This window comes from Hermetia illucens, chromosome 4 (assembly GCF_905115235.1).
Source record: "Hermetia illucens chromosome 4, iHerIll2.2.curated.20191125, whole genome shotgun sequence".
In the NCBI taxonomy this organism is placed as follows: domain Eukaryota; kingdom Metazoa; phylum Arthropoda; class Insecta; order Diptera; family Stratiomyidae; genus Hermetia; species Hermetia illucens.
Window position 1 is genome coordinate 160,857,599 of NC_051852.1, and position 17,895 is coordinate 160,875,493.

The window sequence follows — 17,895 nt, forward strand, 5'->3', positions numbered from 1 at the left end:
CCAATCACCAGGCAGAGTTAAACCGAGGTATTGGGAGCTTAAAATGAGTAGCTGCTGTGTAGGCCAAATGCTACCCTTCGGACAAGGATTGATTTGATTTGGTGTTTACGGAGTGCAGACTCAACATTCATATCAGCGGATTCAAGGCCAATCTAACACTTCTTGAGCGCACAAGGAGCAGCCGCCTGAAACTCCCACAAAGAAGACAACCGCAAAATAATCGGGCCGAGAGGACATGGCCCAAAAATGTTCGTTCCCATGTTATCAGATAACCTAGGGCTTCCTAGCAAGAGCCACTTCAGATCAGTTTCTAGCAGACTCGAGCCTGATCGCCTTCCTCGAGTGGGTGGGGACCCTACTCCCCAATGGGTTGACATAAAATAGTCCGGTGTGAAGAACCACAACGAAGTTTGTCCACCTGTCAACTAGAGAACAAGTCAGGAAACCGGAAGCTTGACGCTTCAGGTATAAACGATTTTGTGTTTCCCTATGTGAGGAGCATAACGCAGCTCTCCATTGGCTGATAGCATTGACACGAGATATTTAAACCTGACCTGCCCAGAACTGAGCGATTTAAATATCTCGGGTCAATGCTATCAGCCAATGGAATATTGCGTAATGAAATTGCTTCACGCATTAACGCAACCTGGATGAAGTGGTGTTCCACAACTGGTGTTCGTTCTGATCGATGTATCAACGAACGTCTCAAATCTTAAATTTACCGCAAAGTCGTCCGTCCTGTCGCTCTCTATGGTTCTAAGTGTTGGCCGACTATAAAAGACAATGAACGGCATCTTGCGGTAATGAAGACGAAGATATTACGTTGAACTAGTGGCGTGACACGTTTTCATCACATCCGAAATGAGGATATCCGCGATGGTTATGGGGTTGCACCGATCGTGGGAAAACTGCGAGATAGGCGTCTTCGATGGTATGATCACGTAATTCGCGCTAACGAGAATTCACTTGTCAAGATTGGTTTAAACATCGAAGTCGATAGTAAACCACCAAAAGGCAGGCCGAAACAACGGTGTCTTCATACGCTGAATGGAAATTTAAAAGCCTCGAGATTGCATCCAGATCAGGCATTTGATGGGGCCAAATGGCAAATCCGATCACGACGAGCCGACTTCGCTTGTGAATAGGACAAAGGCTGAAGAAAAAGAAGAGGATATCAGGATGAAATTAGAGTAATATACTATTATTAATTTTATTTGAAGAGATATCGATATGGAGGGTATTTTGGAGCTTAGGCAGCTTAGTGGCAGCCTCTTGATTTTTTTTTCAGATTTTTCGGTTGGGTAGTTTCTGAGAATGGGTCCGTGAAAAAAATTATCATTTTCAACTCCCTTTCCAACGGACGTCTAAGACCGGCTTCGGAAAGTACTAATCGAACCTTTTCATTTGATACCCCACATGACTATATTTGGTGAAAAAAATCCCCCCCCCCCGCCTTTTAATTCAAGGTAGAATCATGTAACTCATTGAATGCGTGGGTATTCTCAGTTCTCACCTTTCCACCAAATTTGGTGTCTATCGCTAAAACGGTTTCCGAGAGAAAATGCGTGTGGTAGATAGACAGACAGTCAACTGATTTTAATAAGGACCCCTGCACTCCTCCTCTTTGCAACTAATATCAAAATTAATTTTCATTTGATAGGCTACATATTATATATATTCGGTGAAAAAAAAATTGCATCGCCCTTTTGCGAGTGTGGGGACCCACCTTAAACTTAACGTAGAACGATGTTGCTTACTGCATGCAAGAGGATTCACAGTTGCCACCTTTCCACCAAATTTCATATTAAGAAGAATAACCGTTTCTGAGGAAATGAGTGTGACAGGCAGACAGTCAGACAGACCTGTGACGAGTTGCCAGATCTCCAATCACGCCCAATCCCAGAGAGGGGGGGGGGGGATATGTGCTCATGCACTTTCTTTTCAGACAGTGCATGGGTTAGTGTTTTCTCATCTTTGCTGCGGGAACCAAAATGGCTATGGGAAGGATGCCGAGAACATAAATTTCCAAGGAAGGAGTAAACTTACGGTGAGCTCCAGTATCGGGATTGGTCATCTACCCTGATCTCGAGGAGTTTTTAACTCCACCATGTTTCTAATAATTTCACTGGACCGCTTATGAAGATCTTTATTCTGAGCAATTAAGAAGTCCAGAAGTTGCTTCGTTTCGATTGTTGTGATTTTGGGAAGGTAAACTGTCGCCAAATGTGTCCCTGCCATATCATCTCCCGGATTTGTTGACTAGGGATTTAAGCCACTGCGACGTGTCGTTCATGGCATTCGCTTTTGAAATTACTTAGACAGTATAGCCAGTCAGCTGCCCTTCATTGGAATAATTAAATGGTGGGCCCCTTGGTCTGTACGAAGATTTCCTCCCTTTTGGGTTCCGATTTGAGTTTCTGCGATGTTTTCTTCTTTTTTGGTTCCGCTGGTGAATTCTTAGGTCTATTCTTAGTCATCATAAGGACCTGTTTCGATTCCAGGTCTCCCTTCAGATAGCGCAGATATAATTTGGCACTTGTGACAGAAGCCTGCTCTCTTCCTGGCGTTTGATATATTGACCTCAGATTTACTTTTGCTGGTTTCTGTCTTTTGATCAAGGGCCTTAGTTGGTTGTGGCCTTCGCAGTGGATTGATGCTGAGCTTGGCGGATTGCTGGGTGGGTTTTATCGTGAATATAATTCATATTCATGTCGTGATATCAATTGTATTTAAGGGGGCAGGTAACATCTTGTAATCCCTTCGGTCATGCTCTTCCTAGGGCTGAAGACGAGGGACAGCGTCTGATGAGTTGTCTCTGTCTTGGGCGAAACCATGAGTTGTCGATTTTTGTAAAAATTTGAGTCCTAACCCAGAATTAAGGGGTCAGTGGGCCAGCAATAGTAAAAAAATGATCCTTTTCAATTGGCCCGGCGCGATTAGGTAGATGACGGACTCAGGATTTTCTCAACTTTTTAAAAAAACTTGGAACTGTTATGCAGGGTTGGGCCAGAAACGGATTCATGTGGCACTTCAGATGTCGAATCGAAAGTTTCATTGCCAACGCTGACGTAGAAAACGCTCTTATGATGCGGATAGGGAGCTGATTTTCAATTAATCTACAAATGAGTCCGTTTAGTTAAAGGTCATTCCTAAGTATCGACCACCATAAAGAATATGTTGAGGTCTATCCGATCGCGGGAGGAGGAAAGGAATCGTGAGGAGGCATCGAAACTTTCTGTCCCTAGTGACGTCCAACCATACTGCCATCGAATCAAGGCCAAATAAATGAGTACGCGAAAAAGGAAGGGATCCTCAAAGTAACCAACAGGCGCCTAATAGAAAAAAGACGAAAAGGCGATTCCGACAACCGGAACTAAAAATTCAGAAAGGGCCTAAAAGGTCTGAGTGGAAATATGAACAGAATCCGAAGAACTTAGAAAGAGATCTCGAACTGAAAAGATCCTGCGTAGGCAAACTGATGGTTTTCGCACTCAACTGAAAACCTTACTTGGGGAGAATGCCGCAGTGAGAAAGAAACCGTCACGGTGGCGTATGGACCACAGATTCGACTGGTGGGGCGGCGATATGGGTTTGTGGTTGGCAAGACATATAATGTACTGCGGGTCAGATAACCAGTGGCTTTGTGTGGGTGAAAACAAGTGGTATATACGTATATAGCTGCTACGGTCCATAAAGTTTGGCACCTTCTGAATTCAAGTAAATGCTTGACAACTTTGTTCTCGACGCAAGAGGATGAAGTCCAAAGGTGATTGCTAGCAGAGAAACAAATTCAAGGGGGTACAGTTTAATAAAAGCTTTTGAGGAGTTGGATATAGATCTGACCAAAAAGGTGATGTAAACATATTCCAGAAAGGCGGGTCTGCCTCGGTTGTAGACCTGAACTTTGTCAGCCCTGCACTGGCGCGTGGTGTGTCCTGATGCTTCAGCGAACCTTACGCCCACAGCGATCGCCAGGCAATCTTTTCTAAGTTATAGGGCAGAGGCAGAGGAACATCATGCCCGAAACCGAGAAAGACTTTAGGATGGTCTGCAAAAGATTTGGATAAGCAGACTTTCTTAGAGGATTGTTTTGGCCAACCTAACAAAGCAGAAGCCTCTACGGAAAGAGCTGCCCATGTGACACAATGCATTGCATTGCATGCATTGGCGCGTCCATGCCTAGGGATGTTCTTTTCCCAGTAGAAGACCAAACTACTGGCGGAATAGCGGTAGGTAGAATCGCCTATCAGGCAGCCCGCAAAGTCCTTAAATTCGCCACCCTGCGGAGCAAAAGGAAATGCTTTAAGGGGCTTTGATCAGGAGCAGGTTTCAACTCGTCGGGTAGCGCCTACAGAAACGTGACGGGACGATTCAGAAGTCATCCATGTCAGCAGATCACATTCCCAACCCTCTTGCTGAAAATCATCCAGGGGTTATTCCTCCAGCAAGCGAGCGCTGCTGACAGTTTCGAACAGCCTCTGAATATGATGGCAATTCCACCTGTCACCAGAGACGAGCTGCTGGAGATCTGCGGCAAGTTAGGCGACAGTAAAGCCCCTGGTCTGGGCGGAGTACCGAATAAGCCCCTTCAGCTTGCGGTAAAATCGAGCCAAGACATATCCGCTGAGTTGTTCGAAGAGTGCATGTCCGAGGGGATATTTCCTGGGGCATACAAATGGCTAAGTCTGTAAACCGTTAGGTGAATACAGACCCATATATGTCTTCTGGACGTTGTGGAGAATTTGTTAAAGCGGTTTTTGAAAGCCAAGGAGGCCAAGGAGGCGTCAAGGCATCCACTGCAAGCATGACCCTGGCAAGGATGTTGCCGAACATGGGTGGGCCATGGTGTACCCCACTTTGGCGGAGGCGTTGCAGATTTTAGGTAAAGCTAATAAAGTGAGTGCAGTTTGCAGGAGGGCTGATCTAAACGTGTGCTCTGTCTTCAGGACTATCTCAGATGAGGCAGCGTTTGTCATCTTGGGGATGATGTTGATTGACATTTTGGGAGATCAGATGACGAAGATATATAATGCGAAGCCAGTTTCTCACTTAGTAAATAGCTAGAGTATTGGAGATGCTCGGGAAATTGTTCGTGGATTCAAAGGCTTCAGCCACGCCATCAAGGAGTGGTTGGAGAGACGACACGGTGAGATCAACTATAATCTTACCCAGCTTATCACGAGGCATGGAAAATGTCGCCAATACTAAGCATAGGCTTAAAGTGGGCCCAGAGCATGTATTCTTTCATTGTCCAAGATTTGGGTAAGAAAGGTGGAACTTAGAGGAGATTCTAGGAGAGATTGTAAAATCTGGTGCCGAGAATGGTAGCATGTGAGAAAGATTGAGCTGCGAACAACTGCACGATCGCATCTATCCAGAGCAAGCTGCGAAAGCCGGTGGAGGCAAGAAAAGCACGGTTACGTATCCCGCGAAAAGAAGAAAGGTGACCAAGCTAGAGTGAGTTGACTCCACCCCCTTACCTTATGGTGTTCCGCGGGCAGTGGGTCGGGGGTGGTTTTAGTGGATAAAAATCTCACATACTGGCGTGTCCAGGCCAGTGCCCCTTGAAAATTTCCACTTCCTCAAAAAAAAAAAGGGACGCAGACATCAAAGCTTAAGTTTTAAGTTATTCAAACAATCTTGTCACCCCAATGGAGGGCGTCTTCTAAGTGGTCACGGCAAAGCAACGCGTTAGAAACGAAGGACGCATCAGTGGTGAACTCACTCATTACCACGCAGCAGGAGCCTAACACAGTCCACGACTTGAATGGAACGATTAGAGCCGGAGGACTTAACCACGAGACTCTAGTCGACGACTACGTAACCCTTCTTTATATTTATATTAAGGCCACCTCATAGTTATAAAGTGGTTCCATTTTGCTAAATTGTGACTCTTTACTAGGATCCTTCGAGCATCACTATTCCTTACAAGATTTTTAATTTGTTCCCAGCTTTGTCTGGCTGCAAAAATGCACATACCTACCATTCGCTTCCCTGATGCACCGCAATTAATCTTCACTTTCCTCGTAATATTTTTCAACTAGAGCTGGTAACCTCAGCGCAACTTAATTTTTATTCAATAACCTACCCTTCCTAACGCTCCTTCCGTTCCACTACTTTATAGTTGTTTATTTTCGAAGTTGAATTATTCAATTAGGACTATTCCCCCCTTAATTAAATTAAATAGCAAAGAAATGCTACCAGGAACATATGAGCTCAGAACATATTGCTGCCAATTAGCGGAACTATCTAATGAAATTTAAGTCCTTGCGAACCCGAGGACTAGCGAAAGGATTACTCAAATAACAATTTATAGTCGCAGGACGATAGGACGTGTACATGGGAACTGGTATTTCCCGGCAAAACTCTATTATGGTAATCCAGGAAACTGTGTACAGGCGGGGAGCAAATAAATTTGGGTTTAATACCCCAGCCTTTGGGAACAGTGGTATGTTGGCCTGTTTTTGACCATTATTATGGTGAATGTTTTATAGTCAATAGTTTGGCAGAGCTACCGACATGGGGAAAGATATTATCACTTTAAATTTATGTAATATTGTTTGGAAAGCGGAAGTTTTCTAATCCAACGTTATTAGTATATTGTTAGAAGAGAGTTAGAAGGGTTTAAGGGACGGGCTTGCGCATTAGGGGTCCAAACTGTTTTGGTATAACTTGGGCATGTGGAACCTCAAATAAAGGGGTCAATTAGTACAGGCACAATCACTGTCAGCGGCAATGATCTGCCTAGAACTGAGCGATTTAAATACCTCGGGTCAACGCTATCAGCGTTATGAAATTGCTTCCCGCATTAATGCAATCTGGATGAAGTGGCATTCCACAACTGATTTTTTTTGTGATCTATGGTTCTGATTGTTGGCCGACTATAAAAGACAATGAACGGCGTTTTGCGGTAATGGAGACGAAGATGTTACGTTGGACTAGTGGCGTCACACGTTTTGATCACAGCCGAAATGAGGATATCCGCGATCGTTATGGGGTTGCACCGATCGTGGAAAAGTTGCTAGAGAGGCGTCTTCGATGGTATGGTCACGCAATTCGTACTAACGAGAATTCACTTGGCAAAATTGGTCTGAACATCGAAGTCGATGGTAAACGACCAAAAGGCAGGCCGAAACAACGGTGGCTGGATTCGCTGGATGGTGATTTAAGAGATTGCACCCAGATCAGACATTCGGTAGAACCAAATGGCGAAACCGATCCCGACAAGCCGACTCCACTTGTGAACGGGACAAACGCTGAAGAAAAAGAAAAGAAGAATTAGTATTTTTGTGCAGAAGTCGTATTTTGTAATTCGTAACAGATTTGCTGCGAATTTAAGGAGCGACGAGTCAAAATGTGTGTTTAATCTTCCAAGGTTCGCTTGTGGAGCTCAAGGTGCGTCAATTTTCTTCCGATTTGCAGCGTTTCCCCGATAATAGTTTGAGAGCTTATGCTTATTTTTAGATATCCTTCAAATCCCATTTTTAAGATTTTGTGTAAAACAAAACCTTATTAAAATCCGTTTACTGTCTGTTTGTCTTTTTTTTATACGTTGGAAGGTCGAAAGGTTCGGAACTTACCGCTGGCTCCTGTTATACGGTCATGAGGGGCTTTTGCTCACTATAACCACCTCCTTCTCCTTCGCTTACTCCGTGGGACTGCCATTTCGGTATTACGTCGCGGGGCAGGATCAGTTACGAACTGCGGCTCCTGTCGTTATTTGTAGCTTTCATCCGAAGAGAGGAAGGACCCTCCTCAGCAGATTGTGGAACGCCTTCATTAATTTTTCCACTGCCCTCTAAAATGTTTCAGAGGTTAGCATGTGGTCCACGATATTCCCCCGCTCTGTGTGTGACAAACTGCGGGCAGTTAAAAACAACATGCTCCGCATCCTCCGAATCATCACGCATGTCGTCACGCCCGAAGCGATAAAGGAATGCATGGTACCCTCCGTGTCCCCTTAGGAATTGAGTTAGGTGGTAACTAACCTCATCGCCGATTGCATATGATGGGTCATAGAGGGGTTCGCCAAGATGTCGATGGGGGAAAAGGCTTTGGTTTTCGGCCTGGAACCCACGTGTTCTCTGGAAATCCGGGACCTTGACTACCTCACAGAAAAGGACGGCGTAGAAGAGGCCATCAAACGCGTATGTCCGGAAGTAACCGATGTCTGGATTGATATCACTTCTGCTAACTCCCGAGGCCAAAAATTCTCTGTGGTGGAAATTGCCGAGCAATCCGCGAGGAAGCTTTTAAACAGCGGGAAAAAAAATTGGTTGGGTAATTTGTAGGATACGAACCTGGGCCGCCCAAATCAAATATTGCAGATGATTAGATTATGGGCGCACATTTGCAACCTGTCGTAGACCTGACAGAAGCGCAACATCCTGTAAATGTGGCCAGGCAGGCCATAAAGCGAACACCTGCAAAGAAAAGGAAAGCTGCGGCCTATGCAGAGACCGTGGTGCGACTGGTGAGAACGTTGTGCATACTGTGGACTCGGGGCGGTGTCCAGTTTTCAGAGAAAAATTGGAAAGAGCGAGGACGCAGTTAACATGATTCGCATCCTACAAATCAATATGAACCGGAGTGCAACCGCTCACGAGTTGCTAGGGTAGTTCACTGCGGAGACCAAAGCTGATTTAGTACTCATCAGAGAGCAGTACCAAAACAAGGACCCAGTTTCATGGAACACAGACATATCAGTTAGCGCTGCCATCTGGGTTCGGGACGGCACCCTCGTTAGGGTTCTTACTCAAGTCCCAGGGGACGGCGGCTTTGTCTGGATTCGGTGTTCAGGGACGTTTTTTAGTGTCTATCTTACTCCGAATGAGACGATGCCGAACTTTCGACGCAGGCTTGATACTTTTGAGGACGCTATCGTGAACAGGGATGGGCGGATGCTGGTCGGGGGTGACTTCAATGGCAGGACACTTGAATGGGGCATGCCTCACACAGACTTCGGAGGGAAACGAATTCTTGAAATGGCGGCTAGAACAGGATTGGTAGTTCTAAACACCAGATCCACCCCAAAGTTCCGGTGCCTAGGCTGCGAGGGAAGCATGCCAGATGTAACCTTCGCGTTGGAATCACTGGTGTCGCTGGTGGACGGGTGGGGAGTTCTGGAAGACTTCTCGACAAGCGACCATCAATACATTGCCCCGCCCCGATGGTATTCTAGCAGAGGTATACAAACTGGTATTCCAACACCGGCCAACGCTTGTCTAAAAGAGGGCACTTTCCCTGCTCGTTGGAAGATTGCGACGCTTGCGCTAATCCACAAAGGGAGAGGCAACTCTGAGTTGCCGTCTTCATACCGCCCACTATTTATGCTTGACACTGCTGGAAAAGTGCTTGAAAAGCTCATCAGAAGTATACTCGCTGAAGCGATACGCGGTTCCGGATATTTATCCCCCCGTCAGTTTGGTTTTAGAGCAGTTTCAACCTTGCACTAGAAAAAACCGAAGTAGTCATCCTGACTAAAAATAAAATTCCGACCCTGCGCTTCATATCGTTTGGTGAGTCGATAATCGAGTCAAAACCAGCGGTAAAGTACCTCGGGTTGACTCTTGACTCAAAGATGAGCTTTTTTGAGCAAATGAAAGAAGCAGCTGGAATTTCGACGTTAAATAGGCTAATGGCAAACAGTGGAGGTCCTACGTCTAGCAGCAGACGTCTCTAGACGAGTGGCAGTTCTCTTAGCAAAATGAAACTAGAGGCAGATGGACTGCATGGCTCATCGGCAACTTAGGTGCGCGGCTGAATCGGATTTTTTTCTTGTGGAAGGTTGGATGGGATTCGTCAGCAGCTCTATTTAAACACAGGGGGTCTCCATCCAGACAACATTGTCGAAGAGATGCTGTGGAATGCTGAGAGCAGTGTTGCCCATTACATTCGGGTCCTTCTCGTTGCTGAGAAGATAGAACTCGACCGGCAGAAGAGCCGGATGGCAGGGGGTTCCTTGAACTGACAGTTCCCTTTCTGCTCTCCGCTCCCGTTAATAATAATAATCTTTGGCCCAACAATCCATATTGGATCAGGGCCTTGAAATGTGTTAGAGCACTTCATTCAATACCGTAATGGTACACTACAGAATGCTGTAGGAGGCACTGTGGTCAGCATTACGCTCGCCCGAGATTATTACCCTGATTTGACTCAGGTACTCATTCACAGCTGAGTCGACTGGTATCCGACGTCAAATCACGATACAAAACCCACTGTCGCCAGCGAGATTTGAACCGCGACCTTCCGTACGACAGCCTTGTGCTCTAACCACTCAGCTATCCGGACACTCCCGTTGGTGAACCGAATTCCCTGAGTTAAGGCTCCGCAAGGCGGGAGAGTGCGCGGACTAGCCCGAAGTAATGTGACAAACGGTTCCAGGCTAGCTCTCTGACGATGGGGAGGTGTTTAGTTGGTAGTTCGACGATGTACCGAACCGGGAGTCCTGCACTGTGTGCGTAAATTTATTCACCTACCCAACCCCAATAAAAAAGATGTCGATGGGAATTATGCCTGCTATCACACAAGCTGCTTCGTCTGATATTGTAGGGTAAGCACATGACATTCGCAATGGACTCAATCGATATGGGGCTGGGAGTTTTCTTCTATTTGCTTCCAACTTCAAAGACGGTGCCTAGACTGGAGCTATATAAAGCAAGATGGAGCTGACAACTCTCGAGATCAGGAGCTGACGACGTTCATGTTCCGGATCCTAACATATCCTCTTCCGGAAAAATTCCTTGAGTACACCAGGCATTTAGGAGCGCTCAATTTGGGTAAAGCCGTAATTATTTTGCTTCATTTTGCCGTATTGAAGGCATTCTTCACGTGGTGAGTAACTACCGCGCAAGATTTATTGGCCTCCATTGCTTTTTCCGCAATTTCCGTCACCGTGCTGATCGCATTGACAGTAGATTTTGCCCTTTGGGATCCGAACTGTCTGACTGAGACACCACCCTCCTTTTCTGTGATTGGTACTGGCCTATTGAAGATGACCCGTTTAAGTTTACCGATGCCGTTTAGCATGCATATAGGTCTATAAGACGAAGGATCACGCAGAGGTTTATTTGGCTTCGGGATTAGCACAAGCTTCTGTTTCCTCCACTCTTCTGGGAAAATTCCATCTTTGAGGCACGTCGTAAATGTTTCAGAGAACCACCTTGGAACTGTTTCGACGGCCACTGTCAGTACTTTATTCGGAATGCCGTCTAAACCTGGGCCTTCATCTTCGCGGCTTCCAGCACTTCTTCAGTTGTTACTTCGGGGATTTCACCGGGATCTGTCTGGACAGTGGGTAGGTTCGATTCACTTGAAATTTGTGGGAAGAGAGTGCTAATGATATCTCGCAGTAAATCAGGGTTGGTGGTCGGCTGTGAGCGCTTACTCTTGATAGATGCCATAAATGCTTTGTATGCACCTCCCGATGGTTGTGAAACTCTTCAAATTCAGTCCGGTTTCTGCTACGCTGGTTGTGTCTTCTGGCTTTAAGGCAAACTCTACGAAGTTCTTCGATTGCGGCATTCCAGGAGAAGTTGGGCATTCGTTTCGTGAGTACCGTGCAGTGGAGCGTGGAAGCGTCACACGCTTTTTGTATCTTTTCAATCGGCGCGGCGTAGCAGCTGAATATGTGAATGCCGCCTACCTTAGTTTGTGTGAATCCGTCTTCTGGCCTATTGCTCGTATTTTCGATCCTTCGGTTTCCCCAAGTCCTGATTGCCGCTTTGCTGCTTCTGTCTGATACCCAACCCCAGTTCCCTGAGGTGTGATCTACGATTAGCTGATCCTGGAACTCACGGATGGATCAGCGCTCGGTCGGGGTAACACGGCCTACCAATAGCGGTTCACTACGTACTACCCGAGCAGGGTTCCGAAGGGGATGGCACCTGACACACGCCACAACTACCACTTTGGCAGCGCTAGGCTTACACGCAATCCTCGAGGCCATGAAGCCCGGAAAGCCCTTCATTATTTATTTAATTTTTACTTTGGATATATTTTACTTATTTAACTTTGGACTGACGATATCCAAACGAACTTTCTCATCAATAAAAGATAACCTTGCTATCTTTTATGTTATGTTATTTGTTTAGGGATCGCTTATTGAACGTTACTGCAACCTTCCTAACCCTCAGGGGTCGTTAGCGACTTTTAACGGGCCGCTTACGATACGGGGTCCCCGAGGTGCCCGAGTAAGTAGTTTTGCCCCCTAGCTGGCAGCATACCTGCGTCCTAGGTAGTAGCCTCGAGAAAGCTTCTCGGTGAAGAGCGAATCGCGAATGACCGGTACACGTCGGGACACACTGGGAGTCTCCGGAGCTGTCGACAACTCTCTGTCGGCGTCAACGGGGTGATGTGAGCGTAGCTCTGCCAAGGTGGTGGTTGCGACGTGTATCAGGAGCCAGCCCCTTCGGGACCCTGGTCGGAAAGTGTGCATTGAACCGGTGTTAGTAGACCGCGTTGCCCCGAGCGAGCGCTGATCTGTCCGTGAATTCCGGGGTCAGCTAAGCGTACGTCAGGCCTCAGGGAACTGGGGTAGGGGCTGTGTCCCCGAGGGTATACCCGTTCTTGACTATTGCGGCCCGCTCCCTTGCACACGATGCGCTGGTTACTTTTTCATGGAGAATGTTCAGAAAATTATAAAAAAAACGACGAAACAACAGACAAGGAGGAAGAGCTGGGTGCGTTTGGGCGGAGCACAAAAATGCGTCGTTCACCGCAGCGATCAGTGAAAGAGGCAACGAGGACTGACATACCCGATGAGACACCGGGGCGCCCAAATAAAGAGGAAGCCTCATCAAGTGGCGCGACTGACCGTGCGGAGATGGCAACTCTATTACCTTGCAGTGCCCCTGTTCTCGAAGTAAGCTCAGTGAGAAACGCTAGTCCTGAGCAAATGGATTTGGACACAAATCGAGTGGAAGTGCATTTGACCGTCCTGTCCTCGCTAGAGCCGAAAAGGAAAGGCTCATCAGAAAGTGGTGAAACGTATGCATTCGGCAACGTTCCTTCAGAGGAACGTTAGCAAAGGCGTCAAAAACGGGCTGATGGAACTGGAGGAACTACTGGACCGCATTTCCTTTTATAGACAAACGTGGAGAGCAGTGGAAGACGATTGTAGAGTAGAAACAGTCGCACTCCCCGCTGAGAATGCTGCTTGCGTCAAACGGACCGCAGATAGCCCTCTGCAAAGTGAACAGGGGAAAAAGCGGAAAGAGGACGACGTGCCTGAAGGAGACTTTATCGAAGTAGTCTCCAAGGCCCAAAAAAAGAAGGCGAAAAAGGATAAAAAGAAACAACGGACTCCGTCGCCAGAGACACGTCTGTCCAAAAACAAGGACCAAAGCCAGTAGCGGAAAGAACGAGGAAACGAAGAAGGACTAGACCGTCGGCTTTGCTCATTAAGCCGACGGAAGGCAATACATTTGCGGAAGTCCTTAGTGAAATCCGCTACAGGATGAAACCCGAGGAGAACGGAGCAGAGGTGTCTTCGATACGGAAAACGAGGAGTGGTGGAGTTCTCGTCGAACTGGGCCCAAAGACGACCAACAAGAGCACGTTCTGCGAAGCGGTCAAGGGGTTATTGGGGGAGAAGGCTCTTGTTTCCAGCCTAGAACCCATGTGCTCTCTAGAAATACGGGATCTTGACCGCCTCACAGAAAAGGCCGAAGTAGAGGAGGCGCTAAAGCCTGAATGTCCAGAGGTAACCAATGCCCGGGTAGGTATTACCTCTGTAAATGCTCGAGGCCAAAAGCTCGCCGTGGTGGAAGTCCCCGAGCAATATGCGAGGAAACTCCTTAACAGCGGGAGAATCAAAATCGGATGGGTAGTATGCAGGGTACGAATGCGGATAGTCCTCACCAAGTGCTACAGGTGTCTGGACTATGGACACACGTCAGCAGCTTGCAAGGATCCGGACAGGAGGACAGCATGCCGGAGATGCGGCCAAGTGGGTCATCAAGCGAAGACTTCCAAGGAAAGCGAGAGTTGTGTTCTTTGCAGGGATCGTGGCGCGCCTGGCGAAAGCGTCGCACAGACTGCGGGCTCGGGACGGTGTCCGATCTTCAGGGCGGAATTGGAGAGGGCTAGGGTGCGAACGCCGTGATCCGCATTTTGCAAATTAACATGCACCGGAGTGCAACCGCTCACCAGTTGCTAGCACAGTTCGCTGCGGAAGTAAATGCTGATCTAGTGCTGATTAGGGAGCAATACCGAAACAAGGACCAGTCCTCATGGTATCTCGACTTATCGGGCACCGATGCCATCTGGGTTCGGGACGATGTTCGACTTCGTGTTTTTGCCGAAGGCCGGGGGGACGGATTTGTCTGGATCCGGTGTTTAGGGATAACGTTTTTTAGCGTTTACCTGACGCCGAACGGAATCGACTATTCCGGACTTTTAGCGCGGGCTTGATGCTCTGGAGGATGTCGTTTCGAGCACGGAGGGACGAATCCTGGTTGGCGGTGATTTTAATGCCAGGGCTCTTGAATGGGGCATGCCTCAATCAGACTCCAGAGGGAAACGGATTATGGAAATAGTGGCGAGAACCGGGCTCGTAATTTTAAACACCGGATCCACGCCAACGTTTCGTGGCCCAGGTTGTGAAGGAAGCATTCCTGACATCACTTTTGCGTCGGAATCTCTGGCATCATCGGTGGATGGGTGGCGAGTCCTAGAAGACTTCTCGGCAAGTGATCATCAGTACATTGCGTTCGAAGTGTTTGACGCTACTTGCGCTCTATGTACTGGTGGACGGCGGAAATTGCCGACCTACGGAAGGAGTGTCATAAGCTCCGCCGTTTGGCACAACGTTTGTACGCCAACGAGGAGGCATGTGCTATAAAGGCACAATATAGATCAGTAAAAAGGAGACTCCTGATGGCATCCCGGCGGAAGTTTACAAACTGGTGTTCCGCCAACGGCCAGAATTGCTGCTCGATCCATCCTAGGCCGGACCTCTGGAACGGTTCCTACGATAGTCTGCTGAGACTCGATATGCCCGAAGAGTCGCGCCTGGTCGGTTATGCAGACGACGTTGCGGCACTTGTTGCCGGACGCACTGTTGAACAGGCGCAAAGCAGACTTGGCATATTGATGCGACGGGTAAGCGGATGGATGACTGCTCATGGTTTCAACCTTGCGTTGGAAAAAACCGAAGTAGTCATCCTGACCAGAAGGAGAATCCCGACCTTGCGTCCCATATCGATCGGCGAGTTGACTAAAGAGTCAAAACCAACGATTAAATACCTTGGTTTAATGCTCGACTCGAAGATGAGCTTCTTCGAGCAAATCAAAGCAGCCGCGGAAAGGGCTGCGGCAGGAGTCGCGGCCTTGAGTCGGCTAATGACGAATGTCGGCGGCCCTATATCAACTAGGAGACGTCTCCTCATGGGAGTAACGCAGTCCGTCCTTCTCTATGGTGCGGAGGTATGGCTGATGCCCTTGACAAGGAGGTGCATCGTAAACGCCTCGCTCAAGTGCAGAGGCTTGGAGCTTTGCGAGTGGCGTCTGCTTATCGCACCGTCTCCGAACCGGCTGTGATGGTGATTGTGGGAGTGATCCCCGTTGCCCTCCTTGCCAAGGAGCGCAAAGCTATCTATCGCCGTAAGGGCGAAAACTTAAGAGAAGTGGTTGCCCGTGAAGAACGTCAACGCACCCTCAGCGAGTGGCAACTTTCTTGGCAAAATGAGCCAAGGGGCAAGTGGACTGCGCAGCTCATCGACAAATTAGACCCATGGTTGAACAGAAAGCACGGTGAGATTGATTACTTCCTTACCCAACTTCTAAGTGGGCATGGAGGTTTTCAGTCTTACCTGCACAGGGTTGGGAAGGCGTGATCTCCTGATTGTGTGTTTTGCAATAGAGTGGCGGATGACGCTGAACACGCCTTTTTCTCTTGCGAGAGGTGGGGCGGCCTCCGCCAGCAGCTTTATGCAGACACAGGGGAGTTCTCTCCAGACAACATTGTCAGAGAGATGCTGAAGAGCGCTGGCAGCTGGAATCGTATTGCGCATTATGTTCGGGCTCTTCTTACTACGAAGAAGATTGAACTCGACCGGCAGAGGGATCGGACGGTAAGGGGTTGCCTGAACTAACAACAACTCCCTTCCTCCCCTCCCCTCCCGTTAGTGAAAGGAATTCCCTGACTCCCAAAGCCGGGAGAGCGGGAGGACTAGCCCGAAGTAATGTGTCAAACGGTTCCAGGCTAGTTTTCTGATGACAGGGAGGTGTTTAGTTGGTAGTCCGCCAGCGTGCTGTTGCGGGAGTCCAACACTCTGTGTGTAAACGCATTCACCTACCCTACTCCCACAAAAAAAAACAAAAACCTTGCTATATGGAGACTACTATCCCTGATCCAGTTCGGTACTTTACAGTTTCGTCCAAATTATTCAAAATATGCAAAACACTTTAAGGCCGTTTTATATTATATAGTCGTAAGCGGTCCAGTCGTGCCTGTAAAAATGGCTTTTAGTCTGTTCAATCGTAAATGAGTTCGCTGAGGATTTTTACTTCATATCCTATGCACGTATGTGTATTCTTCGTAACAATTTTGTGTAGGGAATATATCCCTTTGCTTGCGTTCTTTTTCCCATTGAAAAAAATTTAATTAAAACCGAGTTTAACTATTAATTCACATTTCCAGCATTTTCCTATTTTCCGCCCTTTAAACTGAATTCACTTCTTCTAAAATGTTTATCTTCTTTCAGTGGTCGTGAAAGATGAATTGGAGATTTTATTGCAGCATCCAGACATTGCCTTTCGTAAAATTCCCATTTTATTTTTTGCCAACAAAATGGATTGTGAGGATGCTTTGTCCTGCGTGAAAATAGCTGCAGGTCTGTAAACTTTTATCCATTGAATTTATTGCTTGGAGGTTTGAAGCCTGTTGAAATCAGAATTTATGTGCAATAGTTGTAATTTTCTAGCCTTGGGCCTGGAGAAAATCGACGAGAAGCCATGGCATATCAGCTCAAGTAACGCGTTAACCGGACAAGGATTGGAGGACGGCGTTCAATGGCTAATTGAGCAAGTTCGTGTTTGCGTAGTGGATTCTAAGAGACGGAAAGCATCGACGTAATTGGTTAATAATTAACGACTAAGTGCTTGGATAAACAAAGAAGCAATGTACAAGTGTTAGGGTTGATTCGTCTCGCGATAAATACCAATTTATACTTGAGCTTAATTATAGAATATAGATATTTGCTATAGTTCAAACTGAATGTTGTGTACTTAATCGTTTTTCGTTATTCGCAGGGAGGATGGTACCGGAAAGTTTGTGAAAGGATTTCCTGGTTCGGTGAGTAAAGTCATTGCGAAAACGTGCTATTTGAATAAAGCTCAAGTCCTTTGTTGCTAAGTCAAAATATCTCGGAATTATGCTTTTGAAGTGGATGCTCCGTGAATTAATTTATGCGAAATTACTTAACTAATTACCAACACTTGGAGCATAATTCATAGCCTGAGTAGGATACAACTTCAATACGCTCATGCAAATGATACAAAGCATGCCAGAAAATCGGTAGTTCTGGCGATATAGAAGAGGTTAACATGGCAAATTGCAAATCGGAGCTGGATGGTTAAGGCATGGAAAGTTTCATGCTTTTTTTATGTAGGGCCTTAGGGGTGAAACATTTAATTGGGAAAATCTTTCAAGAATTCTTTCTGAAGAGTGATTTTATAATTTGGTCCCCCATCTAAAAGGTAACCACTGTCAATATCGCTTAACTTCGCCAATTGGCCTCCGCTCAATTTTCCTGCTCTTGTCGAATTTCGAATGCAATGACATAATTAGATTTTTTTCTTTTCAATAATTGCTAATATAATGTACCTAATAATTTTATGTAATGCAATGTTCTATTATGTGTACGTGATTGGTATCGTTTTATGAGAGGCTTA

General features: G+C 46.8%; 1 protein-coding gene across 3 annotated transcripts in view; it reads left to right on the forward strand.

Moving 5' to 3' along the window:
* The window catches only part of LOC119654991 (ADP-ribosylation factor-like protein 6), a 39,887-nt gene extending 22,668 nt beyond the window's left edge, over nt 1-17,219 (forward strand). For all 3 annotated transcript variants that reach the window (XM_038060657.1, XM_038060656.1, XM_038060658.1), the window contains 2 exons: nt 16,707-16,835; nt 16,926-17,219. In XM_038060657.1, coding sequence (XP_037916585.1) covers nt 16,707-16,835; nt 16,926-17,077 — 281 coding nt within the window. In that variant the 3' untranslated portion in view covers nt 17,078-17,219. The remainder of the gene's footprint in view (nt 1-16,706; nt 16,836-16,925) is intronic.
* The last annotated feature ends 676 nt before the right edge of the window (nt 17,220-17,895 follow it).